Below are 12,521 nucleotides of genomic sequence, written 5' to 3' on the forward strand. Positions count from 1 at the left end.
ATTTTCTTTGCAAACTATGCAGATTTAAACACAAGGCAGGACCCAACTGACACAACATATGGCTGGGAGTTTGTGCAATGTGTGATCTGGGGTAAAGCTATTGTTAAAATGGGCTCTGAAACTACCAACAATACCCAGGAAAAGAAAACCACCTCAGCTGGCACTGCGCCAGAGCACAATATGCAGTATGGAGATGCCAGAGACTGAATTAAGCCCAGCAATGATGTTCGGCGTCATGGCCTTGGTCATGTTTGACTCCTTCCTACAAAAATAGGAGACATTTTTAAAAGAATTGCACAACATGACGAAGCACATCGACAAAGCTGAACAGCATATTGCAGCCGTGGAGGATACAAATGTTACTTGACTACCTGGAAGAATCTACGGCTTTGCTGCAGGAGAGTGTTGATGACCAGGAAGACTGAGGAAGACGCAAAAATCTTAGAATAGTCAGAATTGTCAGAGGGCACCTTGGCCACACAGTTTGTGGAGACAGGGATTCCCATAGTTCTCACAATTACTACCAAACCAATCATGCTTGAGTGCTGGAGGCAGCCAGGTGGGCAAAGAATACACTTAAATCACTGATGAGTAAACCTCTACTGAATATGTCTTTATTTGATATTGATATTAGCCTGATTTTTGAGAAGGATAAACCAGGGGATGAATGTTCATCCTATCGGACTATTAGTTTGTTAAACCTGGATTTTAAGTCCTATCCAAAACATTAGCCTTAAATAAATAAAAAAATAAAAATAAAAAACTTAAATCGCCCCTCATATCATCAGCAATGACCAGACAGGGTTTATTATGGGAAGCAACTCTTGTAACAATGTTAGAAGGTTGCTTAACATTATTCAATTGTGCCAGAAAAACAACCTTAAAGGTATGGCACCAACAGTTTCAGAGTGGCATAATAATAGTCAACCTGTTGCCTATGGAATATCTAACATATTGGCATAGAAGTAAAATTGGTATATTTTTTTATATTTGGACTCCATTCCTGGATTATGTGGGACACATATATTTTGGAAGGCACTCCCTGGACCAATGACGAAGTGATAAATGCTGAGGGGAAGATTTGTCATCTATAATTAATGTTTTGTTTATTGTCTTGTGTTTTCTTTGATATCCCACCATGCTTGTGAACTGAGGCCATGCATTATTTTGGAGAGACTGTTAGGAGGGGCATTTGGTAGGGGCTGGGGGGGATTCAAGTTTAAAAGAAAGTGTATTTATGTGATGATTGTATAATTGATAATAAAGACACGTTCTAAAAAATCAATTGTGAGATTTAAGTCAGAATAACTCAGAATTCTGACTATCATGTCCCCCTCACCTTTCAGACTGACTTGTCATATCCAATTTTAAACTTTCAGTTTTATTACCTCTTACAGTCCTGCCACCACATTTGATGATTTACACTGACAAGGTATAATCATAACTCTCCTAAGCAGATGATAGAATTGAACATAAATCCAAGATAATCCAGTAAAGATATGTGAGCGCCTCAGTGAAGATGGAAATACTACATGACATATCATTAAGTATAAATTTAGGTGCCATGTCTAATTACTTATAACTGTTAGCACATGGACTTTATGCAACTATTTACAAAACATTTCTATTGCTTTTGTTAGAGTAGCAGTTTTTTGGAAAGCAACCATGTTATATTCTGTGTTGATGTACTTATTAGTAAATATTTGCATATTGTAATGTATAATGAGTCTGCTGACTTTGTGTCCCCCACTTCTAAAACACACACACACACACACACACACACACACACACACACACACACACACACACACACACAAGCTTGAACACAGTAAGTCATACACTTTAATTGTACACTCAACTAACACACCTCGATCAACAGATTATTTTAATAAATAATATCAGGAAAAACATATTTTTTTATCATTACAGAAGCAGTTGAACCAATAACCAAGTAGGCAGCAGCACGTTATACAAAGCAGAGGGCGGTGGGCAGTTGATTCAAACACCAACAAGTCCAGATTACAAGGTGATTGGTTGAAGAAAGGGGGGAAGAGAATGGTCATAACTATGGGGTCCTAGTCCATGAACCCCCCATACCTCTTCTGTAGCTCGCTGCCGTTTTCCCAGGCCCGTTTCAACACCCCCCCACTCTTGCTGCTGTCCACCAGCCACTCAGGCCTGCCCACGCGCCTCATGAACCCTCCGTAGCGCTTCTTGAGCCCGCGGCCTAACACTGCCTCCAGCAGGTCGCCCTGCGCAGCCCCTCCTTCAGCACGACGCATGAAGCCTCCGTACCGCTTTACCGCCTCGCCTCCCTGACCATCCCCCTCACCACGGTGCTCAGCCGCTGCATTGAGAATTTTAAGGATCTCCAGGCGAACATTTTCTTCTTCATCCTGGTTTCCAGGATCTTCTAGCACCCCCTCTGGAGAGGAGGAGCGGCGAGACATGAAACCACCGTAGCGCTTCATGAAGCCGCCGTACTTCTTGGCCAGCTGGTGTTCCGGTAATGTTGCGTCCTCATCGTCAGCTGTTATGGCGCCCACTGCTTCCTGTTCCTGCTGTTGGCGGGGGTCAGCATTCAGAGGAATGTGATTTTCTTCCTCCAAAAGGAAGTCCTGGCACAGGCGCAGCTTCTGGCTGTCCAGCCCACCGTTGCACTCAAGTGAGCATGTCTGGAAAAATCAGGTTTGCTAGTTATAACATGAATTGGAATATCAAAACATAAAACACTGTGGTTTTAGACAATCATATCATGCCACAGTTTTTTCCTTCTGCTACAACTTCTAAATTGGTCCAGTATTGAGCAAGAACGTTGTAACCGGCAGCCACGAACCAGGCTGCAATGTAATCATATAGGGCATATGTGCATCGTCTATTTCGTCCACAAAAAAATGCTGTTGCAACTGACAGACTCAGCTTATATATTATTGATTTTCCAGTTCATTGTATAGTGTCTAACAACATTATGGAAATGATCCCTACAGAGATAGACCCTTTTGTTAAAGAGTAAGATCCTTTTAGGTTTAACCAGAAACAGCTGAGATTGCCAAATTCACCAGACTCCATATAAACATAACTTTTTGTGTATAGAGCCAGCATATTTTCACATGTAAATGGGAAAATGAAGGGTTTATTTCAACCAAACCAGTGTGTGATTGCAGCAGTCTTGCTTAATACTGGACCAATTTAAAAAAAATGGTGGTTCCCATCAGTCACTTAGACACAAAAACATTTAGTTCTGTAGAAAATACATTTATTTGCTTTCTTTCTGGGAATGAGATGAGAAGATGAATGTCAATCCTATGTATCATATGCGTGTTGAGTACAGAGCTGGAGTCAAAACATATTTACTATATATATTATAATATATATCAAAAATCACTTGCAAATGATTTTGTTCAGTTTAATTTGAAGATTTGGTATCACTGATGATTTAGGACTGATCAGGGCTCAGGGAGCGTTCAGAGCGGGTTGTGAGGTGGTGGGAGTGTCACTTAAATGGCTTATTTGTGTAACGTCTTGTTATGTTATTTAAACCCCCAACATAGAACAAGTAGACTTTATATTTCACAATTACTGTTTTCCGCAGTGATGTTTCCTGTTTCCTGTATGGGACTCTCACACCGCCTTAAAATGGACTGCCAAGTCAGATTGCTGTTTATATGACTGGCCACCGCAACTTGTAATTCTCCAAAAGTTTAATTTGTCTCAACTATTTTACAGTATTAAAGCAAAAACAAAACAAAAAACGAATAGCTAAATCTAGAGATGCCCCAATCACATGTTTAGCCTCCTTAGTTATAGCTGCTAATATGGCTGTGTAAAGTATTGGCCAGTTTGTTTGGAATACGATCTCTTATTTCACGAAACTGGTTCACCCAAATGTGTTTCTGAAAACATTTTATGCGAGAAATAGGCTATTCAGTTGCTGAATCTGTCTTAATTTCAGACCAACAACAGTCAGAATAAATACATTTATTTAAATGAAAGCGGGGAAATGACAGTGGACACACCAGGACACACTCCCCAGATGGGGGGGTGGGGGGGCCTACGGCGTTCAAATGAGCATCATGCGGTGATGAGTTATGAATAGGCACCAAAACGACTAAATTTTTTGGGCATTTTCAGCCTTTATTTTGATAGGACAGCAGAAGACATGAAAGGGGAGAGAGAGGGGGGAATAACATGCAGCAAAGGGCCGCAGGTCGGAGTTGAACCCGGGCCCGCTGCATCGAGGAGTAAACCTCTATATATGGGTGCACGCGTCGAATATTCAGATCCAGCCCTACTGCGTAGCTTTCTGATTGATCTACAATTCCACTATAACACAGGCTGCATACTGTCAAAATGTTAAAGCTCCACTTACAAAAATACAGTAAGCCTAAAACTGACATATGTGATGACAAATGTCACATAATGCCTCACATCTTATTGCTTGTATCCACTTTTGTTTTCCTAAAAGCTCAGTGGTCTTTACCCAGTTGGTAGTGTATCCCACCACACAGCAGCTTTTGGCATATTTCTGTTTTTTGCTAGAAGACAGCGTTAACAGGAAGGCACCTTCACGGAATACAAAGTAAATGAAGAGCATTTTTTTAAGCTAGTTTTGAAGTTTTTAATGCCAAACAACTTCCTCCTTTTTATTCTGAATGTATCCATGAAATTATTCTTGACAAGCTCAACAAATAAAAAAGGACTATGATTCAGAGCTGAGCATTCAATAAATAATCGATTAGTCTACAGTATATCCACGACGTTCCACTTCCGGGATTGTTCAGGTGCTGCCGGAAATTCCGATGTCTTTCATTTCGGCCGGATGTCTATCACATTCTGCTTTCTTTGTGTTGGCATTTTTGGATTGGATGGATTTATGAATAGTATGGTTAACTGCTCCTCAGATCTCTGCAGGGTAAATCCAGACAGCTAGCTAGACTATCTGTCCAATCTGAGTTTTCTGTTGCGCAACAAAAACTATTTTTAAAAACACACATGTTCTACCAAAACAAGTTCCTTCCTGAGGCTATATTGCAGATGTGCCGTTGCTCCGTGCGCTGCTAAGCGCCACCCAAGACAATTGGGATTGGTTTAAAGAAATGCCAATGTCTGGCAACAAGACTAATAATCGATTTCATCAAAAGAAAATGAATTTGCAACGAGTTCAAAAATGGATTCATCTTTTCAGTCTTTTTTAGAACCAGAATTCTAAATAAATTCAGGTTCTAGCTGTTAGTTGGACAAAAATAAGCTTTTTTAAGATGTCCTCTTGGGGTTTAGGAAATTGTGATGTGCAATTTTTTTTATTTTCTGAATTTTATTGACCAATTCACAATGAAATAGCACTTTACAAAAGTATTATGTGAGAAATGGGAATTTAACGCATTTTAAATCATAAAATCAATCAAATTGATTCAGATTCCATCTAGGTTTTTCACTGGCACAGCTTTGACTGTTTCACTGTTGTTTTTCCCCCCACTCTAGTCATCAATGAAACCATGACGATAAAGCTTGATGAATTGTTACAGAAATTTAAATGGAGACCGAAGCACACAGAGTTCTGCCATCTATCTTATGTGCATTGCCGATGCCTGCGCTCTTAATGTCGATTAACAAAAACTGTCTGTCTTGTCAGTGAGGGTGCTGTAGAAAGAAGTTAGCGCTCTCCCTTTGGTCCATTTCTCCATTCTACGGGCAGACTTCAGCCTTCAACCAGCTAAACTAGCTCACAGGGCTCAAAAAACTATTGTGTGGGCGTCCTCAGCCCTTACTTCTTCTCCTGACGAGTAAAACATTTATCAGATTTGTCATTTGGGATGATGGTGGGACGGTAAGCAAGTGTAACTGTAAAGCTTTTTAGGAGACGTCCACATGACAACGGAACGTTTGAAAATGTCCTTTTCCCTTTTCAAAACTATGCTGCGAGTTCCAGCCTACAACTAAACAGACTAAACAGAGTCAAAGCAGATGACAACAGTGTTAAATAAATGTTCATCTAAGTTTGGCAATTATGTGTCTCATTTGTTATTACATTGTAGTATTTTATCAGATGCAGAAAAATAAAGACATCGACATTATTCATGAGATGCCGTTTGCCCTGCTGTATAAATATTTCATCAACCATGAACATCAGGCGACCACTAGTTTAGATATAGAAGAACAGACAAAAGACTACACAAAAGAAAGAGAGTCATGAGGGAGAGGTGACAACAGTCAACAGATGCTTTGGGAGAACACAACAGCCTGTTTTATTCTCACTTACGCCGTTAACTTGGAAAAACACAATTTCGCTCTTCAAACCATCTGTCCTAGGCTGTTTCTCACTCATTGACACAGGATCCTATTCATCTAATGGACGCCTTTCCTATTAAAGCTGTGTGACTCCCACACCACCACCCACTTATCCCAGTCATCCTTTAACTATGTGAGTTCATATAACCCCAGTGGCAGGAGTACAATCAGACTAAAGGCATCTGCTGAGCCCTGGGGGCTGCACACTGCCAGGAAAACCTGCTCCTAACCTCATATGTGCCATTGGATTTCATTTATTTGATGGCATGAAGGTGGGATTCTTGCTGAGCTTTCAGCGCCACGGGCTTACGAAGACAGAATTAATGAACTGGAAAATTGAATTGAGGACATATTGCCACCTTAGGGGCTGGGGGAGTGGAGGGCAGCAACACCCTCTAGTGGCCATAATGGGGAGTATACAACAAGTAATTATTGTGTGAAGAAGAATAGAGACAGCAAAGACGAAATACGGATTGATTTCAAAGCTAAATTTAAAAAGAAATTTGACATATGACATATTGACATTTCTCTTGTTACAGCTCATATTACAGTAATTCTACCCGAATAGGAGATAAAATAAGAGATTGTTGAATGTAAAAATTTGAAGTTGTTTAGATTTTTAGTCTTTCTTTTAACCGGCTCATTTAATGTCTTTACATCAATTAAGCAAATATCTCGATATCGCAGAAGTAGAAAGGAGAGCATTTGCCGAGTCAGACGTATGGGAAATGTTATGGAAGTCATGAAATCCACACAATGGAAATGTATGTCACACACTCAATTGATACAATTATACTAATGTGACTTTATGAGGAGGAGAAACCAGACTGCTGATTGTTACTCACACTGCATTACTTTACTTCTTCAGTTTATTTATCATCAAATTTACCAAGGGTGAGACATTAGACTGTCTCTGTAACCTTACACATTTCAATGCATTATTATTCGTCTGTAAGTGTGTCCTAAATATAAATTAACGTTATAATAATAATAATAATAATAATAATAATAATAATACAAATAAAATAATAAGGTGACATTACCAGGGAGGAGAAACCAGACTGCTGTCCCAGCAGACGGTACACACACAGTGCACACTCCTTCCCGCACTCCGTTCCAACCACCAGCGACACACACGCGCCCAGCAGCAACATCCACACGCAGCTGCTGTGTGCAGGGTCAGCCATGGACTAACGGCAGAAAAGGACAAAAAAAAAAGTTCTAACTTGTCAGACTGTTAACATCGTTCTCCAAGAACAAGTCAGATTCAGGTCAACAGGTCGTTTAGCAAATTATATTACTAATACTGCGACTATTGCAATTATTGTTACTACAAATTCTGCTTCTGCCACCGCAGCCTGCTGCTGTGTAAAGACCATCATTTGAACACATTTGTAAATCTGTAAAGTGTATTTGCCTGACATGGATGCTGTTCAGACTGTGCCTCTTATTAGTCTTAGTGACAGCATAGTAGCATTAACTGTAGTAGAAGGCTACATTTATTAGCGGTTGTCTCCTGTAGCCTAAGTGAAAAAGTTCGTTTCTTACCTCTGTTATTTTAAAGGATACTTCAGCTGGTTCTCTGCTTTCCCTCAGGGGTAGCGGCGGAGTGGGAAACTGTTGAGAGGCGCGAGCCTGTGGACCCGATATATGTACCCGTGGCTCGTTGTGTTGCTCTGTGTTGTCCAATCAGATAACGCACAGCCGTTCTCTCCTCTCTCCCTCACTAGCTGCGCGCTCTGACTTCGGTCAGTTTTCCGTGACACAAACTGTAAAGTACCGGACCGCCGGTTAGAAGAACAGCCTTTAAACTCTTGTGGAGTCCGTTCAAAGTGTTCGGTGAAGTGCTGCGGCTGGTGGCTCCGCTTGTTAAAGTAGTTTGAGTGGCTTACGTCACCGGGGATAATGGGGAGTGGGTGGAGGGGTTAATGAGAGATGTGACGTGACAGCCGCCCGCACCCTCCCCTCTTCACCATACGCACACACCTATTTTCTTTCACACATCGACTCTATCAAGTCATCTATTTTATTGCTTCCAAGGGAGTATGGGACGTAGATAATAAATGGCAGTCTATCACGCAGGTTCTGTGTGGGAGTAATATTTCATGTTAGCATTTATGTCTTTAGGTGTGTGTGTGTGTGTGTGTGTGTGTGTGTGTGTGTGTGTGTGTGTGTGTGTGAGAGAGTGAGAGAGAGACAGAGAGAGACAGAGAGAGAGAGAGACGTTTTATCCTTAACAAAGATGAGTTTACACATACAAGCTTCCTGGTGTGGTTGGGCCAGCACAAACAGCTGCGCAGGGTTTGGGCTGATATGACATGTCGCTTCATGGATCACCTTTTATTAAAAATCCTATATGCATGAATCCTGATCACAGCTTTTCATTATGTTTTTATTATTCAGATTTTCTGTTTGATGTCTGTTCGGAGATTGAAAAGTCATCCATGTGCTACATATAATTTCACTCCTCAGTCTGTAGAAGCAGCAGTGAAACCAACCTACTGTCGTGTATAGCATACAGTGTTGGGGAGTAACGGAATACATGTACCGACGTTACGTATTCAGAATACAAATTATGATTTACTGTATTCTGTTACAGCTACAATTTAAATAGTTGGTATTTAGAGTTAAATTTACAGTTACATTGTTGAAATCAACGGATTACATGACGATACTTCTCTGTTTCACAAGTTTATTCACTCTCGCAACTCCATGCATTTCTTAGAAGCCCCAATATGAAAACGAAAAAATGAGCTATTTGCGTGATCACTGATAGAGGTAGAGATGGAGCCCGGAAACGGCACAACAGAGCCAGGGCAGGAATGGGTTTCTATCTTAGAAATTCAAACAGCATTTCACATTAAAGAAAGAGAAGGGAGAATGAAATATAACTGTGCAGTGCAACCTCTGCTTGCCAGCAACCAACCTCCTTTCAGCGTCTAAATTACTCCACCTCCAACCTGAAGAAGCATCTTAAAGTACTTTTTTTTTTATTAGCCTAAGGGTAGTTGTCTGCTGTAGTTTTAGTGGTCACCTTGCTATTTTATAGTTGACGTGCGACTTTACATTCTCCTACGTACTGATTTACCATCCCCAGAGCCGTTGAAAGACTGACTAGCCCCGTTTGACAGTTAGCTAACGTTAGCTAAAATTAGCTCGTGGTAGCTTAGACTGCGGTTAGATTTTTGTAGTATGCAGTTCTGGACTACAAATACAAAAATCTATCTGCTTGTTTAGGTACACATTCAGCCAGTTGGAACAGAAGAACACACCAGAATAGCTGATGCAGCTGTGCCACACGTCATATATAATTGATGTTGCTTTAAAATGACGGTTCCGTTGACTGCTCATTTGAGTTATGTTGAACCTGCCATCATGGGAGGAATTTAGCTTCAAGGAGTTCATCCATGAAAACTCAGATATGCACAAAGACTTGCCCATTAGGTAATTGTTTTGTTTGATAACTGTGCGACACCCTAACAATGACAAATAAATACATTCTAAACATGTTTTTGCATTGCTGAACTTAACGCATTCCAGAGCCACATTCTGATGTATGCCAGCTAACACTTTGCATTTTGGCCAATGTCACTGCATTAACCACAACCCTGGGAAAACTTGATACTATCATTACTTGTCTAGGGGCTTCCAGGGCTTTGGCTGCCCGTGCATATACAATAGATGAAGCCATCTTAAATTTCCCCTCAAAGCCGGAGGCCTGCCACCTGCCAGCCGGTTGCCTCCCTATCTCCGGCTCACTTTCAGTTTCCCCCCACTAACCCTTCTCCTATGTCCAGACAGGGTCAGTCTAATAGTGCATTCCATTTGTACTCGGAAGTTTGGATTTTCCAAGGTCAAAGTCGGAAACATGCCCCCTGACCTCAGATTTCCGAGCTCGGAACTCGGACAACCTCGCAGTACCCCCGAGTTCAAAATCCAACATGGTTGCCCCGTGCATCAACAGTTGTGAAAGCTGTAGTAGCATACAGTTATGAGCACTTCTGTCTTAATTGTGTCGTTCACACAGTCCTGTCCGTCTTCTATCTTAGTCCAGTCATTTTAAGCCAAAATGGGGGTCAACCTAGGACAAATTGCAACAGAAGCAAAATCAATATGTCCTGAGTAAGGAAAAAAAAAAAAAGAATCCCATTAGGTGAAAGTTTTGAAAAAGACCCAAATGTAGCCTATTCATTCTTTTTCTCACGTGAATAGGCTCACATTTTTAACCTTTAGATATCACCATGAAAATTACTGAGTTGATTACTAACATTAAGACAAACAAAAAATGTATTACAAGTTTTTTGGATTTTTTTGGGTAACGTGCATAAAAATGTGTGCGCTAATTTGCATAAATACCACAACATATCTAAACATTGGCTATAGCCAGGTGAACATGTCCAGCCCAGTCTCATGGCAGTTTGTGAAATGGTCACGTTATTGAATCTATTGATTCGTGTACTTAACACGTTTAATGTCGTTATTTTCGTGTGGTGAGCACAAATTTTAAAGTAATGTATTTCAATGTGAAGGATATTTCATGATAACAGAACGATTACGGTAGCGAGTACTATTTATAAGGCGAAAATCCACGCAGGAACCACAACCGTCCCGTTGTTGTCGGTGTGTCCTGCGTGTGACGGTTCCTTTCCCCGTTCTTCTTTTCCTAACCACAACCGTCCCATTGTAGTGGCAGGCGTGTGGCGTTTCATGTCCCCGTTGTTGCGTGCCACAGAGACCAGGGATCGCGTCCCGCGTGTGGCTGTCTGTCCCGTTGTTGTCGCCAGGCGTGTGGCATTTCATTTCCCCGTCATGGCATTTCATATCCCCGTTGTTGTGTCCCCCAGAGAAGCCCAGCGTCATGGCAGTTCGTGAAATGGTCACGTTCTAAAATCGTGACCTATACACGAAATAAACGAGAAAATCATGACCTGTACACAAATCAATAAATCAAGATAACGTGACCGTTTCACGAACTGGCATGAGACCGGGTTGAAATGTCTTGTTGAATCTTGTTGACATCTTACAGTAAAATATTATAACAAATGTCACCATAAGGGGCAGAGATTCAGTCATTCATTCAAGGTCCACTCAACGGTCAATCAACTGTCACTAAGCTGTCACTCAGGTAAGAAAGATTTCCTTTTGTTTCTCCTACATGGATTATTCAACCTACATTAATAAAACATATCTGGTGATCAACTACAATTTATTGAGAACATCTGGATGTGTGTTGAGCTGTGGTATTGGTGACCTGCACAAAGTCATTGCAGATGGCCTGTGACAAGAATGAAGATGAGATTCTGGGTAGAGGGGTAGCCTAAATGGGTTCCATTCAGACATTAACATTAAGTCTTTTACTGTTATAGGTAAACAAGATTCAACAAGACATTTTCACCTGGCTATTCCCAATGTTTAGATCTGTTGTGGTATTTATGCAAATTAGTACATACGTAATTAGATTATGCACCGTTTGCCCATGTTAACAAACAATTTAAAAAAACTTGTAATACATTTTTTGTTTGCCTTGATGTAAGTAATCAACTCAGTAATTTTCATGGTGATATCTAAAGGTTAAGATTTCTACCCTAGGCGTATGAATAGGCTATATTTGGGTCTTTTTCTAAACTTTCCCCTAATGGGATTCTTCGGGGCATTTTTTCCTTACTCAGGACATATTGAGGATACAAAATCAGTTGAGTTTGCTTCTGTTGCAATTTGTACTACCTTTTTTCATAAAATGACTGGACTATCTGTGGATATGTTGTTATGCTGTTTGTATGCACCAAAAACAGTGTAATGCGTTATCAGCTGGTATTGCTTACAATGGCTTACCTGGCTAAAGATAATGAAAACAATTAATGTCCAACTTGTAAATGGAATGCATTCAACTCGGGTGTGACGTCATTCCCAGCTCAGGCTTCCGAGTTCCGAGGTAAATGGAACACATTACAAATTCCACTGTAAACACACCCATTCATTCACTTGCAAGGTTTCACCATGAGATGGTGCTTCCTTCACAAAGTGTAGTGATTGAGCTAAGCTACCATTTATTGTACATTAAATGAAGCTTCACTACACTGAAGCTATCCCCCAGAAACATGTAAAGTAGCAAGCTAAATTAATTCAGTGCTGTCTATTGTGAAGTATTTATAATTAAGTTACTTTTCTCTAGTATTTATTCTAGTTTTAGCTAATTCATTTATTTACATTATTCTATTTAGTTATTGGAATTT

General features: G+C 40.5%; 1 protein-coding gene across 1 annotated transcript; it reads right to left on the reverse strand.

Moving 5' to 3' along the window:
- Positions 1-1,853: 1,853 nt before the first annotated feature.
- On the reverse strand, positions 1,854-8,121 carry LOC144526505 (proenkephalin-A-like). The gene is made up of 3 exons (XM_078264026.1): positions 7,837-8,121; positions 7,332-7,478; positions 1,854-2,675 (listed from the first exon to the last, which is right to left on the reverse strand). The coding sequence occupies exons 2-3, from the start codon at positions 7,473-7,475 to the stop codon at positions 2,076-2,078; spliced, it is 744 nt and encodes a 247-aa protein (XP_078120152.1). The 5' UTR covers positions 7,476-7,478; positions 7,837-8,121; the 3' UTR covers positions 1,854-2,075.
- Between the last annotated feature and the right edge of the window lie 4,400 nt (positions 8,122-12,521).

The sequence above is a fragment of the Sander vitreus genome, chromosome 12 (assembly GCF_031162955.1).
Source record: "Sander vitreus isolate 19-12246 chromosome 12, sanVit1, whole genome shotgun sequence".
Taxonomy (NCBI): Eukaryota; Metazoa; Chordata; class Actinopteri; order Perciformes; family Percidae; genus Sander; species Sander vitreus.

Bases quoted from the DNA above. Each gene is read 5' to 3' on its own strand.
- LOC144526505 (XM_078264026.1), bottom strand. From the start codon at position 7,475: ATGGCTGACCCTGCACACAGCAGCTGCGTGTGGATGTTGCTGCTGGGC. The intron at 2,676-7,331 runs GTAATGTCACCT...TGATTTTTCCAG, and splicing joins AGTCTGGTTTCTCCTCCCTG to ACATGCTCACTTGAGTGCAA.